Source organism: Marmota flaviventris, chromosome 14 (genome assembly GCF_047511675.1).
Source record: "Marmota flaviventris isolate mMarFla1 chromosome 14, mMarFla1.hap1, whole genome shotgun sequence".
In the NCBI taxonomy this organism is placed as follows: domain Eukaryota; kingdom Metazoa; phylum Chordata; class Mammalia; order Rodentia; family Sciuridae; genus Marmota; species Marmota flaviventris.
This window is the reverse complement of record NC_092511.1, coordinates 61,393,700-61,410,492: the sequence shown is the minus strand read 5'-3', so window position 1 is coordinate 61,410,492 and position 16,793 is coordinate 61,393,700. Positions and strand designations below refer to the sequence as shown.

Sequence of the window (16,793 nt, the reverse complement as noted above, 5' to 3'; positions counted from 1 at the left end):
TAGGAGTCTGGTAAAGGAGGTCAGGGCCTATTCCTACATGATATAGGTTTGGTCTTACTTTCTTTTAGGCACAGGGACTTTGGTTTCATTTCTAGGTCCTTGATCCACTTTGAGTGGAGTTTTGTGCATGGTGAGAGAGATAGGGACTTAATTTCATTTTGTTGCATATGGATTTCCAGTTTTCCTAACACCGTTTGTTGAAGAGGCTATCTTTTCTCCAGTATATGTTTTTGGCGCCTTTGTCTCGTATGGGTTTGTCTCTGTGTCCTCTATTCTGTACCTTTGGTCTACAAGTCTGTTTTGGTGCCAATACCTTGCCATGTTTGTTACTATTGCTCTGTAGTATAGTTTAAGGTCTAGTAAAGTGATGCTACCTGCTTCACTCTTCTTGCTAAGGATTGCTTTGCCTATTCAGGCTCTCTTATTTCTCTTTGGTCTATATCCAAAGGACTTAAAAACAGCATACTCCAGGGACTCAGCCAGATCAATGTTTATTTATAGCAGCATAATTCACAATAGCTAAAACGTGGAACCAAACTAGATGCCCTTCCATAGATGAGTGGATAAAAAACTGTGGCATTTATACACAATACAATATTACTCAGCGATAAAAAAAGAATAAAATCATGGCATTTGCAGGTAAATGGATGGATTAGAGAAGATAATGCTAAGTGAGGTTAGCCAATCCGAAAAAACCAAATGCCAAATGTTTTCTCTGTTATAAGAAGGCTGATTCATAGTGGTGTAGGGATGGGGGAGCATGGGAGAAATAGAGGAACTCTAGATAGGGCCGAGGGTTGGGAGGGGAATGGACGGGGCATGGGATTAGAAATGTGAATGTGATGGATGGACAACATTATCCTAAAGTACTTGTATGAAGACATGAATTGGTGTGAATATAGTTTGTATTCAACCAGAGATAGGAAAAATTGTTCTCTGTGTGTAATAAGAATTGTAATGCATTCTGCTGTCATATATAAATTTAAAAAACGTTCAAAAAATAAAATTAATTAATTAAAAAAAAGATTCCTTATACAACATGATGAGTACATAGTTCTGTTTTTTTTTTTCATCTTTATTTTGAGGAATTGAATTTTTTATTTGATTTGAAATATTTTAATTGATACATAATTGAAGATATTTATGGTATACAGGGTGATATTTCAATATATATGTATACACACTATGTATAACAATCAGGGTAAGTGGCCTGTATATTACATCTTAAGTATATATCTGTGTTAGAGAACATTCAAAAACCTTATAAGGAGTCATTTTGAAATATGCAGTTCATTGTTGTCAAACTCAGTTTCCCTACCCTATAAAACATTACTTTTTTTCCCCCGAAGAGCACTCTTACACCTATAAACCATCCTGTCTCCAAACTGCACTCCCCAACTCTTTCCAGCCTCTGCTAATCAGTGTTTGTCTCTCTCTTGGGAGATCAACTCTTTTGAGCTTCTACATACACATGAGAACATATAGAAATATTTCCGCCTGTGTGAAACCTTTTGGTTACCTCGCTGCAGCATACCAATCTTTCATCTAGTTCAGTGGTAAGTTTTTTGTTTTTTATTTGTATTCTTTACTTCTTAATGTTGGAATTCCCCAGGGGTCAGACCTTTGCCATTTTCTCTTTTTCATCTGCATTAAGTGATTTTTATCTAATGCCATGGTTATTCCCTAATGACTCCCAGATTAATTTTCAAGCCCTAAATTATACTGTGAAGTTTAATTTTCTATTCAACCTCTTGAACCCCACATGGGCAAAATAGAACTCGAGTCAATGCTTCTCCAAACCTTCCTCCAGTTTGCCTCATCTCTATCTCAGAATTTACCTAGTTGTTCAGGAAAAAAAAATGTAGGATTCATCTGTTACTCTTCTCTTTTCTTCCTCCTAATATACAAGTCATCAAAAAATCCTAATTTCTCAATCTTCAAAACAGACTGAATCCAAAATGTAACCACTTGTCCGTCATCTGTGAGACTAGCCTAAGACTCTTGCCTGGAATATAGTAATAACTTAATTGGTCTCTCTGCTTTTCCCTCAGTTCTCTTCATTCCTGCCTTCCCATTATAGCTTCATATTTCATACAGGTAAGCCAAATTGTACCACTCTACTTCTCAATCTCACTAGTGGCCTCATTTACATATCCGTACCAGGCTAAATGGACCTTTTATAAAATAATCTCTAACTTTCTCCCCTAGTTCTTATGACTCTTTTTTCTTAATCAGTATGCTGCATCCTCACCAGCGTCTGCTATTCCTTAACATGCCACATAAGTTAACATTCAGGGCCTTTTCACTGCCTTAACCTCTCTGCAGAATGTTCTTTCCTAGTGGCATGGCTTATATGCTTATGAGATTCTCTGCCTATATTGCCTCTTTAGACAGACCTTTCCTAACCACCTCCACATTCTGTCCCCAATCCCTGCTTTTTCTTCTTAGCACCTGATGGTATATATTGCTTATAATGTTTTGGTCAGTCTTCTTCTCTGGGATGTAAACTCTATAAAAGCAGGTACATTATATGGGATACAGCTGTATAACCAGCACACAGAAGTATACCTGGCACATGGTAAGGAGTGCAATACATATTAATTCAGTTTATGAATGGATGAATGGGATTTCTGTTATCCAATAACATAGTTTTTGTTTGAATGAATAGGAAATTAAAGAAAGTTAAGGATGTGCCCATAAAGACAATGATAAATAAATTCATGTTCATTCCTCAAATGATACGAATTTTTTTTAAGACTAGGAGAGTTATTCAGTAGTAGTAAAGAAAAAATTTATTTTTTTAAATACTATTTCAGTTGATGGTGGGCTTTATTTGTTTACTTATTTTTATTCATTTACTGTGCTGAGAATCGAACTTAGTACCTCCCATATGCTAGGCAAGCTCTCTGCCACTGAGGTACAACCCCAGCCCCTCAAAATTTATATTTTCAACAAGACAGTTTACTTCATATGAAATTCATAAAAAGCCTCAGTATTACTTTTGAATGGAAAGTTGCAGTTAGTGTATTTAGGCCTGAACATTTAAAAAGCAAATATATACATATTCATATACACTCACATACAGTAGTTTCATGAAAGCCTATCTGTATAAACAGACGCATCTTCTTTCCTCAACAAATTCCTACCAGGAGGCCATCAGCTACTCAGGACTCTTAAGAGTCGTATGTGTTGTATCCTATTAATTTGGTACTGTTGCTCCTGTTTAAGAAAACGTGGTAATATCTACATTGGTTTCACAGAGGCAGAAAAGTATTCTGCATGATTATGTTTGTGGATTATCTACTACTATGCAGCTCCTAGTTTACAAAAATGTGGAAAATCCCACCACAAAGCAGATGTCTCTCTTCATGTATAATTTGGTGGAAGGCAGAGCATGGTGAGGATGTCAGTTTTTACTAGTGAGCTGAAAATCTAAATCATGAAATATAGTTAGCCACACCAAGGCCCTCCTGAGCCATGGACAGAAGGCCATTCTGAGTATTCCTTGAAGATGGCAGTCTGTTAGTGAAATGAATAGGGAAACACAAGTTGAGCCACTGGGCCTCTCTAGAATTCAGGAAGGATTTTAATCTGGCATGTTCAATTTGTATGTCAACATTCATTTAACTTTTATCATGTGGTTGTGTTCTCTGATAAGGGGACAGCTGTGATCATGGGACAGAAGAATGATAAACCTTACTTCCTATAAAGACTTTCAAGCCGAGTAACCCCTCTGAGAATAAGTGCTCCCAATACCAGTTCCATTTCTTTTCCCGAAGACAGCTCATGTTTATTGTCCTTTCTTCTGTACTTTCCTGCACCAGAAAAGGAAGCAGCAAAGCTTAATAGAGAAGGGCAGTAGACTAAATTTAAACTATTGTAGTAGTGTACTACTAGAGGTTTTTCTAGGATTTGGAGGTCAATATATGTTCCTTTCTCAAAGGGTCTGTATGTGCACAGGCAGCCAACCATGGTTGTTAAGTAATGATAAAATTGTTCATAGATAGATCTTGCTGCTAAAAAAGGAGTCTAATTTTCCATTTGAACCAACTCAGTTTTATTTGTAGCAGTCAAACTTTCACGATACCTGTGCATAATATATCAGAGCTGGTTCAGTATACTGGTATCCAGCCTGAGGAGTGCAGAGTCGAAGATCCCAGGAGGAAATAATACCACTAAAGGGCGGTCATAATTTACATATGTGTTCACATACCTTCTCATAGAAATCCCAAATGAAGTACAACAAGAAAGTACTGCTACTCTCCAATGACATTGCAGTAGTGGACAGCCATCCTACATAGTGAATCAGTTTAGACATAGAGTTCATGAATCTACCAGGTTGTCTCTAGAGGACTGCTTGTCATTGGTTTCATGCGAGTGACCACAGAAAGCCACAACAGCCAGTTTTGCAATGGCTCTTTCAGACTGAAGATCACTGCACTTGAAAGAAATGTTGATGTAAAGAAGAGGCTTCATGTCTGAGAAACTACTAAAAGGAATCCAGCTCAGGAGCTGAAGGAATTGTGACCAACAAAAGAGGCCATCCCAGAGAGGAAGGATCTTAAACAGGAACAAAGCCCTTCCTATAGGAAGCAGTGTGCCCTGATCATAGTGTCCAGGAAGTTGGTAAAGTCTTATCTCCGTGTTCCTAATTTTTCATTTTATACCAAATACATTCTTCTTGCAATGTGTCTTAACCAAAGATAGAGCCCCCCAGTAAGATCAACTCATCTCTGACACAGTTGCTATAGTGAAGTAGCACAGAGTTGTTCACACAACTCATCTGAGGAGGCACCTCACACGAATGGATATTTTGTAAGCATTCAGGGAAGTTCTGAAGCTGATCTTTTTTTTTTTTTTTTTAAGAGAAAAAAGAGAGAGAGAGAGAATTTTAATATTTTATTTTTTGGCGGACACAACGTTTTTGCTTGTATGTGGTGCTGAGGATCGAACCCGGGACGCACGCATGCCGGGCGAGCGCGCTACCGCTTGAGCCACATCCCCAGCCCCTGAAGCTGTTCTAATGGGAGGGATCTACTGTGATTGAGACATTCAGAAAGACTCATCTCTTTTTTTCAACGTTCTTTAGCGTAGCTACCAGAATTTAGCCCAGGTAAAACTGAGTGAGAATTCCATTTTTTTTAGGATGGACATTAGCTGGAGCTAACCGCAGTTTTAGAGGTTCTGGAAAAGGTTGCCGATTTCTTAGTAGAAGCAGTCAGATATAGAAGAACTGTATCCAATGGAGAGAAAAAGAATAAATTAAGTAAATTTAATCCGTTCCAAGAAAGAAACAAGCAATGTTTATAACACAAAGATAGAAGAGGTGAGGAACCCTCAGAGAGCCCAGATTTGCTTCCATGAATCCAGCCCAGTGTGGTGAGACTCTGTTGATTCTATATGAGGAAAAGTTCTTTGTTCTCCATGTTGCAGTAATCAGACCCAGCACTTTGCTTGGTTATGACAATGTGGGTAATGGTTAAATTCATTCCTTGTCTGCCAAAGGAGAAAACAGCTTGTCACAATTCTGGGGCACTCCTTCAACTCCACCCAGTGGAAAGTCAAACATCTGCACAAGCAAAGGCCCTTCCCACCACAGCATGGTCTCTCTTGTGTTCCCTGAATCCCTCACAACTGTGCCTGCTACTGTGCATTTCTGGGGGGTCTGTGAAGCAGAGATGCTGAGACCAACCCCAGGGTCCCCTCTGATGCACAGCATGGGTAACTGCCACAGCCCTGTTGCAGTGCAGTCGTGGTTCTTGAAAAGTTCCAGGTGGAGTACCATTCTCTTCCTTTGCTCATGTCTAAAGCAGTTTCCCTCCACTGTTATGTCCTTCTCATTAAGACTCAGGTTAAATCTGTTGCATTTCCTTCATGGATTTATTAGCACTTAGTAATGTATTCTTTTAAGTGCCTCCATTCATTGATCTCTGCTTCCTCAAAATTCCTAGTGCTTGTATGGTACATAGTATCAGAATGCTATTTATCTTTTTTTGTGTGTCTTCCATCTCTCCACAGTGATATTGGACACTTTTTGTGGACATATACTCTGTGCCTTATGTATATTTTATATTCCTAGGGCCTACCAAAAGTAGGTTCTCAGAACTTGATGGTATAGGTAGTAGCTAGATCCATCTACTAAATTTAGAGTTTGGTATTTTCTAACTCTAATATTAATCAGTTCAAGTTAAGGGACTCTGAAAGTAACTAAATACAGAGTCAACAGATCCAAAGTGATTATACTATATAGTCCTTGGTTCCTTCTGTGAAGGATTTGGTACAAAGAAAAACTGACCCTGATTATTTTCTCTGAGAGTCCTGGGAGGTCAATGAAAAAGAAACAGTCTCAGTTCAGGAAAGAGTGAGTTTGTTTGTTTATTGTTTTTAATTTATTTATTTACCAGTTTTCCACAGAGAATTCCACGTGTTTCTACTCCCGGAGCAGTGTTGGCACTGGCTGACTGGAGAAACTGTGGACTCAGCTTCCTGGGCACCTGCACATGGCACAATCAATGGATTGTAGAAATTGGACTGGAAAGGGGAAAGTCTGAGACCATGAGGCTGAATCATTCCAAGCAGACCTCACAGCTGCTAGCACTGGGAGAGCAAACTAAGTCACTAAAATCCCTGCAACTTCAGACATTGAGTTGGGCATTGGGCATCTCACTCTAATGGCATCAAAAACGTGTTGTAAAGTCTCTTCTGCAGCCTATAGCCAGAGCTCATTAGGAGATGTGATGGTTAATTTTAGGTATCAGCTTTACTGCATTAAGGAATAGGAACATGGTAAAGAATTACTTCTGGGTGAGACTTTCAGGGGTGTTCTGAGGGAAATTGATATGTGGTTGTACAGAATGAGTGGGGAATATCTACCCTCAATATGGGTGGGCACAATGCAGTCAGCTTTGGGTCCACATAGAAACACAAGAAAGGCAGAGGTAAGTCACTCGTCTTTTTCTGCCCCTGGGAAATAAAAACTGTTCATTTTAGAGGATGGATTCCAAGACTGGCACCAAGTGACTCCTGGATTCTCAGGACTTTGGACTTGGACTGAGAATTATGCCATTAGCTTCCTTGGTTCTGAGGGTTTTGGATGTCGACTGAGCCACATGAGCAGCATTGCAGGGTCTCCATCTTGGAAAAAGGCTTCTGTGAGATTTCTCATCTTCTGTAATTATATGAGCCATGTTGTCTCTGCCTAGATTTTAGAGTATGTGGCAGAAAGCCTGAGAGCATGGATGGAGGCATGACACAGGATCAGAGCCACCAAAGAGACTTCCCTTTGGGGCAATGACTTGGCATTGTAGGAGTAGGGCAGCCCCTCAAGACCCTAAAACCAAAGAGCCATCAGCCAACAATTCCGGTCTGGACAAGATGAGGGCAAACTGCTAACTTCTGAGAGCTGCTGGGTGAAGTGAGCCCAGCAAAAATATAGCAATGGCCTGTCTGAGGCCTTGGGGGTCCAACCCTTTTCTTAGTGTGCACCTATGTAGGACATGGAATCAAAAGAGATTGTTCTCCAACTTTACGACTTAATGTTTTCTCTTTTTTGTCTGGCCTTGAACTTGGGAATTCTCCCACCTCAGCCTCCCCAGTAGTGGGATTACAGGCATGCGCTACCATGCCTGCTCCAGTCACTCCATTCTTCATTTGTTCCTCCCTTTTGGAATGGGGGACTGACGGTCCGATACCTGTTCCACCATTGTATTTTGGAAGCATGTAACTTATTCATTTCACAGGCTCACAACTGGTGAAGGATGAATTGTGTCTTGAGTCTCACCCACATCTGATATATCGGAACCTTTGGACTTTTGAGTTCAGTACTCTTGATGCTTTAAGAAAAGGGTAGGCTTTAATTGGTCAAGGTAAGACAAGTGTAAACTACTACTTTCCAGAGCATTTCTAAGAAATTTAGGGATTCTCTGTCAGAATCTAAGAAGAAGGATGAAAAACTAACCTTCCCATTCAACTGAACATTTTATTTATTTTTTTCTCTTTGAACTCATAAGAATATCAGGGTATGAATTTCTAAGAGTCCTACAATAAGGTAGTCTTGATAATGGAAAATGACTTCAGTAGTTATTTACTTCTAAATTGAGTCTTTAGAAGAAAGTTTAGATGCCAAACCCTGCCCCTCTCAAAAAACAAAAACCAGTCTGGTCCCTCTAAAAAGGCATGAAGAAATGGGTCATAAACTGCTTCAGGATACCAAGAATGGACTCAGTTTGTGAGCCCAGTGGAGAAACCCCATGAGAAAGCCAGCAAGCTAAGGTTAGGGAGCAAGTTTCACAGCTATATTTTCATATTAAGAAAAAAATGTTAGAAAGTATATTAAATTTCTGCACATTCAACAGCAACGTGTGAACTGTTGGACAATGACAATGTTTGATCAGGAGGTGCACAGTCATTCAGCAGTCTGATGATGCCATCTAGCCATGATGAATTAAAGTTTGGCCGAATCTTTTCCTTTCAATTCAATAAATCCACTTAGTCAATGTATACAAGTAGACACTGTGCTCAGCCTACACAGGGAACACAAATGTGAATGAGACTCAAGACTCAGGTCCTACCTTGTGGGAAGTGAAAATAGTTATTGCAGATAACTCCATGAATGGGTAAATGATCTAAGTTGTGTTGCAGATGAAAAGAGCTCTGAGAGTTTTAGAACAGAATCAATCTACTTGAAGAGAGGAACTGGAAATCCTTCTAGAAAAGTAGGGAAGACAGAAAGAGTAGTTAGAAGACAAATGATAACAAGCCTCTTTGGGCAAGATAATGCCCTGAGAATATGAGAGTTCAATTTCCCTGAAATTAGAATGTGTACAAGGGAACAACTAATGGGAGCAAAGCTTGTCCAGGAAATGGGGTGGAGGTCAAAAGGTCAGGCCTCAGAGCCCAGCCCTCCTTGTCTTCTTCCATTGTACTTTTAAATGGATTTTCAGCAAATTGACTTCTTTAAATGACTACTTGAAAGTCAGTACCTGTCTTCCACAAATTCCTCTAATAATCAAGATATACTCACCATTTTTCCCCATTTTCTTGATTGCAGTCATCAATGACAGGAGGAAAGATGGCCAATAGTTTTTGTGGTTGAACTTAATTATCACCCACTATACACAATGTTTTTCTTGACTAAATTGTTTAAGAATCAAGAATGCTTTCAGGGCAAGCACAATTCAGTAGTCCCCCCCCCCCTTTTTTTTTTCTTATTTTTTTAAAAGTCATTCATCGAATTGCCCCATTGTACTGTAATTTTGAAGATTTTTTTTTTTTTTTTTTTTACAAAAAGCCAATCTGGTCTCTAATTCCCTGACCATTTTGAATCTCTGAATAACCTTAAAAGCTGAGTATTTGACATTTAAAGATAGCACCAGCTTTTCAGAAAATTGATATTGCTTCAGCTCAATTGCATGTTTTCAACAAAGGCCTCTTTTACAAGATAGCCAGTGTAACAGAACAGAGTATGGCAGTCCTTATCCAAGGGGGTTCTATTGTCAAAGCCTGGTAAGTGGGATCACAGAGGCAGTCCTGGGATGAATCCCCCAGAATGACACTGGCAGCAAAAACATGGAAGAGGATAACAGCAAATGGACTTGCTCAGTGCTTAAGTGTTCATGGACCTGTCTACCACTGGTGGCTTAGTTGGCTTTGCATTTGTGGTGCATTCTGCAGGGTGTGTGGATGACCCAGGTGAGGTGGGGAAGTATCAACGGGGTGAAATGTTTTCATTCACCTCCAGGGTACTCCCCAAATGGGACAGAGCCCTCCCCTGGCCTTCATGTGGAAGGAGCCTCCATGGTCAGATGGTCAGGACCAAGAATTTCTGAGACACAAAAGAGAAAACAGATGGCATTAGAAAGAAGACCAACATCATCCCAGCCCGTTCTAGTACAAAGTGTGTTTACCTCACGAACTTCTACTTGAAAATATTTAAAGAAAAAAATATGTTGTGGTTCTTATCAAATAAAGTCTGTTTCCTTCAAGAAGGTGGAGCGCATCAAGGAAGCTCAAATCATGATGAGAGTATTGGCATACTCAAAAACCTACAATCCTTGTAGCACAATTAGGTTAGTACAATGAATATAATGAGAATAGGCCAAGGTGGGTTCAGTTCTACCCTCAAGTAGTCATTTGCTATCATTAAGTTGCTCTGCCTAGAGCATCATAAAAGTAGGTACAGTACCTTGTATTTCTTCCATCATTTCTCCTCTCAGCTACCTATTTGCATTTATCCCAGTACCTGTAAGAGCACATTCTGTGAACTTACAGGAGGATTGTTAAGTGACTTTATGTGTGGTTATTTTAATTTAATCCGAGTATCTGACATTTTCTGTGCTATACTTTTTCATATTTGTGTCCAAACTTGATTAGGGAAACTTGTCTGGGAATGAGTGTTCATAATTATTATTGCTCACTAAACCACTATTCCTTTCAGTCTAAAACATTGTGCCTCATTTTCATGGCAAGGTATTTAAATTTTTTTTTTTCAGTAAGGATTGAACCCAGGCATGTTTTACTACTGAGCTACATTCCAAGCCCATTTTATGTTTTATTTTTGAGATAGAATCTCACTAAGTTTCTCAGGGCCTTGCTCAGTTGTTGAGGTTGGCCTTAAACTTGTGATTCCCCTGAGTCTCCTGTGACTTTGAGATGACAGGCACCAGGCCCAGCTGAATTTTACTTTATTTTTTTAAACCAGTTTGAGAAACATTATCTTTAGTTCTAGTTATAAGTGAAACCCATTCATATTTCTTGTGCCATTGATTGATATGACCACATATCCCAGTCATCAAATGCTTTTGCCGGGGTGTGGGTTGCGGGGGTGGGTGGCTGGGATTTCAGGAAGGTACCACCATATCAGCTTGGAATTTAGATCTTAAAATAACAATTTATTTATATTCAAAAACTAAGCACTCATTTAATAACAAAAGGGCACAAAGTAGTTTTGAATGTGGGGGAGAGGCATGGTTCCCAGTCTGGAAGTTTTCTTTCCCTGTGTCCTAAACTCCAGTAATTTTACAATCTTTCCAGTTATTCTTGCTGTTAGACTCCAGATTTTCTTGAGAGTTTCATTAGTTTCCATAATCTTTAAAAGAAAAGTGGGTATTTGACATGCATTAAAATGTAGTATTCCCTAGCCAGCACTCTCTAGGGTTGTACAAGCTATACAATTCATCTTATAATTCAGAGCCAAAGCCAACTGTCTCTTTCTTGTCTTTTCCATAATTCCATCTTACCTCCTCCTCCACATATTTTTTTTTCTTTAGTTGGGATTACAGCGCCCCTGGGAATCCGCACCTTTTGCTTCATTTATCTAGCCACTGTTTCTGTGTTTTCTACTCCATCCCTTCCCTAGAGTTAGTCATCTCTTTGCCAGTTCTCTCATGTGGTTTCCTCAATATTCAAGTCACATTTCCTTCATAGAACTTTCCCTCTAAACCCTCCTCATGGTCATGAAAAGCTGGGGAACTGCTAGAGATGCAGAGGCACTGCGTCTCCCACAAAGCCTCTTGCGAACCTAAAATGTCCCCAAGATGCCTCATTGATAAAATGTATTGTGGAGGCAGTGAAAGGAAGCAGCAGGAATGAGCAGAGGGGGCGTTTTCAGTATAGAGGGATGCATCCACAACTGTTTGGAGTGCCCTTCTTGAAGGCACTCAAGCCCAAACTGTCATTCCTGGGCAAAATCACCTAAGGTTGTAGGTCTTTCATATGAAGTAGCCAGGATAGAGCTGGACCTTGCTGGTCAGGTGACAACCCAAGGAGACCAGAGCCTTAAATGGCCTCATGCACAGTGGGTGGTGTAGAGGACACACAGCAGCTGCTCCTTTCAGAGTCCCATGCTCAAAATTCTTACCCACTACATCCAAGACCCTTTATCTCCTTTCCTCCAGGATGATGCCTGGAGGCACGCCCACTAACACCAATCTGTCAATTATACTCCCAAGGATTTAGGACCAGGGGTGAGAAGCTGGTGAGTGGGGCTAGAATCAACTCCTGCAAAATCTGACCAGTGACTAGTGAGCTCTACAGTGCCTAGCTCTTAAAGGAAAATAGATCCGAAAGAAAGTGAACTCCAGTAGTTAAAAGAAACCAGTGATCAAGCTGACTCTTTGTTTTTAAAATCATTTTGCTTTTGGGTAGGTGTTTCCCAAGAGATATCCCCTCCGTTACACTCACATAAACCTCATGTTCAAAGAGCATTGCTGATTCAAGTAAAACAGCCGACTTCCTAAACGAATCATGAATTGAAACCCAGGACATTGACGTTGTTTTCAGCTTGTGTAATTTTCTACCCAAGATTTGTAGCCTGAGGTATTACTGAGGGAGTAACTTATTGCTTAGAAGAGAATATAAGACTGTAATAATACCTATAAGATGTGTTGAAAGTGTTATGTTGAATTAGGACAGAAGAGGCCAGACACCTAAGCAATTTTCAGGAAGCAGATTTATTAATTGCAGGGTTCAGAGGTGGCTCATGCCTAAGAATTCTTCCTCTGAACAAAGATGATAGAAATTCCCTGAATTTTCTACCCCTGGGAGTCCAGTGGGGTCGGTAGGAGGTTCGTATACCAATGGAGTTTCATTCTATCTTTTTAGACAGTCACAGGTTTCACAGTTTTTACCAAGAAAACATAAAAATCATTTTTTTTTTTTAATTAAGAAGCTTTCAGACTACTCTGTCAAACCTTTTGTGTGCAAACCTGGCATTTTAAAAAAAGAGGAAAGTACCAACCTCAATATCCTCTGCAGACATCCTGCTGATCTCACAAAGAGAAGCTTAATTACGGCAAGAGTCTTCTGGGTGGAGGTCACTGACCTGCTTTAATAGTGCAAAAGCAATGGGTTCACAAAGACACCTACATGATAAAGTTCCAGCCCCTGAAACCAGGAAAAGGTGTTTATATACCCAAGTGCAAATAGAGTGCCATATTCTACTTCTAGGTATGCATATGATTGAATTTGTACTCACCTTTTTTTCAGTAAGGTTCAGGAGGCCTGCTACCCATTCTGTCATAGGAGACTGTATGTCACCACCTTGAAAATTTATGTTTTGGTTTTAAAGCTTAACTCTGAGGACACTTTCTGAAAATTTATTTGGTAGCTCCCTAGAAGCTTGTTCTATGGTAACCTATTTGTCAAAGTATAGCTTAAAGATCCAGCTCAGGTGTACCAGCTCCAGTGCCTTTTTTCTGCCAAACATAATTGTGTATATATCTCTTTGTTTTCCTAAAGTGACTGTGTGGTCATTGACTTTTAAGATGACTGAAAGCACATTGTACGTCATCCTCCCATCCCCAATTAACACTAACACGTATGCCAATGCAAGGCTTCACTATTTAACTCATGGATCCCTTGCAGAAGTATTTGGGAAGACAGTTGTACACAGCACATAGTAGACCACACCTAAGGTAAACAGTACCCCATCTACTTCTCTGTTGATTCTTTCCCTTCAGAATATGAGTGTAGTAGATTATGCCTAAAGAAATGGAGGCATTGGAGATACTGGTCAAACAGGGCATAGAGTATTGGTCAGGTCCTGGCAGGAGCCAATACAGGACAAAATCCAGTCAATTCAACATTTTGATAAATACTGATTGAACAGCTGGTTCTAGGTGTTAGGGATGTAACAGTGAATGAGTCCAGCAGGTGGATGCTGTTATTGGGTAAGTGCTATTCTTGTGGAAGTAGAGCTCCTAAGGTAGGAATCAGGCTTATCTGCTCCCATTGAGCATAATCCCCCAAGTAACTCATTTTTCCTCATGTTTTTAAAACATTTTTTTAGTTGTGGATGGACACAGTATCTTCATTTTATTTGTATGTGGTGCTGAGGATAGAACCTAGTGCCTCACATGTGCTAAGCGAGCGTTCCACCACTGAGGTACAACTCAGCCCCACCTCAGGCTTTTTAAAGGTCTCTTCTCAAAGCTCAGGTTGGTTTCTCTTCTGCTTCATCTTGGGCATGGTTGGCTTCTATTCTGCTTTGACTTATTTGCCTGGTTGCTTATTCTCCTGGTTTTTCCTGGAGTGGTTTTCTCTGGTCTTCTTGGTCTTGTCCTGCCCATGGCCCTTAGCCTTGCCATTCCTGCTGGATGCAGCTTTCTGAGGTTTGCTGTTAGAGTGCTTGGCTATGTGCACATGGGCCCTACTACTGTCTGCATTCCTGTGAGCAACTTCTTCTAATGCACACTCTAGGTTTCTGGTTACATTTTGGCCTGAGGAGTTCCATCAGGACACTCTGAAGCTTTATGTTTGTTGTTCCTCGCTGGAGCACTAGGACCCTTTATGACACTTGAGTTTTCCTGCCCCTGTTTCACCATGATGGCTCTGGTGCCATTGTATTTTGTTATTGTGGGACTTTCAGGTTGGTCAAAGTCTTTCAAGGAACTGAAAAGCTCAGGATGGTGAATATCCTCTACCAGGGCAGTGAGGTCTGTGAAACCACTGCTAGATTCAATCCCATTTTCAAGTGTACCTTGGTCTTCAAGACTCAGGCTGTTGTTTCCCAGATGGATATTTTCAGAATGTGGCTTCTCCCCTTGGTCCAGAAGACCAATGGAGGCCAGCAGCTGGTGGATTTCAGGGATGTCTAAAGGGAATAGTGGAGGATCTTGGTTTTTCGTGGTAAACTGGTAGGCATCCAGAGGCTTTGAAAGCATGGTTTTAATCTCATTTAGTTTCTTACTCTCTGTTTGTTCCTGGCTTTGAGTTGGAGGCAATGCCCAGAAAGTAGTAGAACTCTGGACTGGAGTTATTTCTGAAATGTTTCCATGTTTAGTTTGTGAGTTCCTCTCAAGTATTTGGCTTTTTCTGTTACTGTAGGATTTGGGGAATTCTGGAGGTTGTAGCAGACAAAATGTCTGGGAAGTTGCAATCCCAAGGAAACCTCCATCCCTAGGAAAATTTCCATCTCTGCAAAGGAAGGAATGAAGAAAGATTGTAAGTTGGATGCTCCTTCTATGCAGAAACACTCTAATTAGGGAACCTTCCAACTGTGGAGAAGGCATTTCTAGTAGCAGTTTTTAAGGACCATGGACAGGCTTCTGTTAGGAGGTGCCTGTTGGTTACAGGTGATCACTTGATGTCCTACTTTTGGGCTGGCACATCATATTGGTACCATGGCTCAAAGGTAGAGCACTTGCCTACTCTGTGGGAAATACATAAAAACTGTTTCATGGAGTCTCTCCTGCTCATATAGGGGCCTCTCAAATCTCACCCCTCTCCGCAGAGTGTGAGAACACTTAACACCATGAACTAGGAGAGGGTGGAACTCTTGCTCATGAACTAATGATCTCTGGCCCCTCAGCGACCAGCTGGAAACTGGACCCTCATTTCAAATGCTGTACTTATTTCTTCCCCTTCCTGGTGTTTGTACTCCCTTGAAAATTTGTTTCTATGATAGGTTGAGCAGACCGAGAGTAGTAGATCCCATAGTAGACATTTGTGGGCTGAACCTTCTTCAGCACTGTCACCATTTCTGATTGAGGGGCAGTGGCACAATTTCCTGCATATGGCACAGAGCTGTAGGATTGCAGGCAGGGTCCATGTTCTCCAGAGAGCAGATTCCCCAGAGTGTTTTGATCATAATAGTAGACCTGGCTTCCTTCTTCGTAGGGAGGTTCAAGGCTATGTCCCTGACTTGGAATCTGCGATGGTGTCACCTGGACAACCTTGGTAGACTGTGATGTATACACAGAGACCATGACATAGGTATTGGAAGTTTTGTCATATTGGACTGTCATAGAAGTGGAAGAACCTGCTGTGTCCTGTTCAGTGAGAGTCAGATTTAAATCCCCAAGTGCAGATGAGCTCTTTTCAGCACTTCCTGGGATATACCACTCAGAGATATTGGATAGGAGGCTGATGCCATGGGCATCTGGTTCTGGCCAGTAACCCCGACACCATGTCTGTGCTAGAATGTTTATAAAGGTAGGCACTGCCCATGAGTGGCTGGAAGGAGGTGCCACAGGTTGAGGGCAGTAACCATACTGAAGTGGCAGCTGGAGCAGATGCTCTGGAGAAGTTGCAGACACTTCCTGTAAGGGAAGCTGCATTGGTTGCCAGAGGAAGAGAGAACTGCAGAGAATGTGCAGTTCCATGTAAAGAAAAATTTTGGAAATTTTATGTAGGAAGCAAGAGGGAGTTGAAAATATTGATGAGACAGGCAGATTCTTACGATATTTGAGGATGAATATCATCCTGAGGTTGTGGCAGTCAGAATGATTCCAATATTAGAAATCATTGAGATATCCCAAATGAAACCATTTAGGTTGGCTGCAAGTGTTGGAGCAGTTTGGTACTCTTCTGATCAACTTTCTTTTCTGTCCAATTGGGCACCATAGACCCAAGTGGTTTGCTTCTCTCATTTGTTCACTAACAGCATCCTTCTCTCTCCCCTATCTTTCCTTTGAGTGGACAATAGTATTGACTTATGAATATACCCTAGAACTGAAGCATTTTAAAATTTTGAGAACAGTTAACACTAACAGTTTGTAAGTGACGAAATAGGGTCAGAGAAATAAGATTGACTTGTTCAATATCAGTAAGGGGGTCATAGAAAATTCCTCCCTTGCTGGGACTCTGTGCTCTAGACAAAAAACACAAGTCAGGAGAAAAGAATTTTATTTTCCCTGTTCAGATAAAACAGTTCTGGTATCACCACTGCTATTTTTAGTGTCTCAGTTTGCTTGTGCAAATCACATACCATTTTCTAGAGTTCAGTTTTACTATCCAGATGGTACATTTAATGGGTCTTTCTTTATCCTCTTTGAGCCTGGCTTCCAATTCTACAT

General features: G+C 40.6%; 1 protein-coding gene and 1 pseudogene across 5 annotated transcripts in view; one reads left to right on the top strand and one right to left on the bottom strand.

The window, feature by feature from the left end:
- Positions 1–9,986, top strand: part of LOC139701811 (uncharacterized) — a 31,248-nt gene extending 21,262 nt beyond the window's left edge. For 2 of the 5 annotated variants that reach the window (XR_011704389.1, XM_071601736.1), the window contains 2 exons: positions 2,052–2,097; positions 6,405–9,986. Coding sequence is in view for 2 of the 5 variants with exons in the window: in XM_071601736.1 (XP_071457837.1) it covers positions 2,052–2,097; positions 6,405–6,461 (103 nt within the window). In the remaining 3 variants the exon portion in view is untranslated. Of the gene's footprint in view, positions 1–1,349; positions 1,557–2,051; positions 2,098–4,424; positions 4,627–6,404 lie in introns of all 5 variants that reach the window. The other 3 variants (XR_011704387.1, XR_011704388.1, XM_071601735.1) reach the window with 3 other exon arrangements.
- Positions 9,987–12,825: 2,839 nt separating this feature from the next.
- LOC139701720 (uncharacterized protein C2orf78-like) lies at positions 12,826–16,113 on the bottom strand (annotated as a pseudogene).
- Positions 16,114–16,793: the final 680 nt, after the last annotated feature.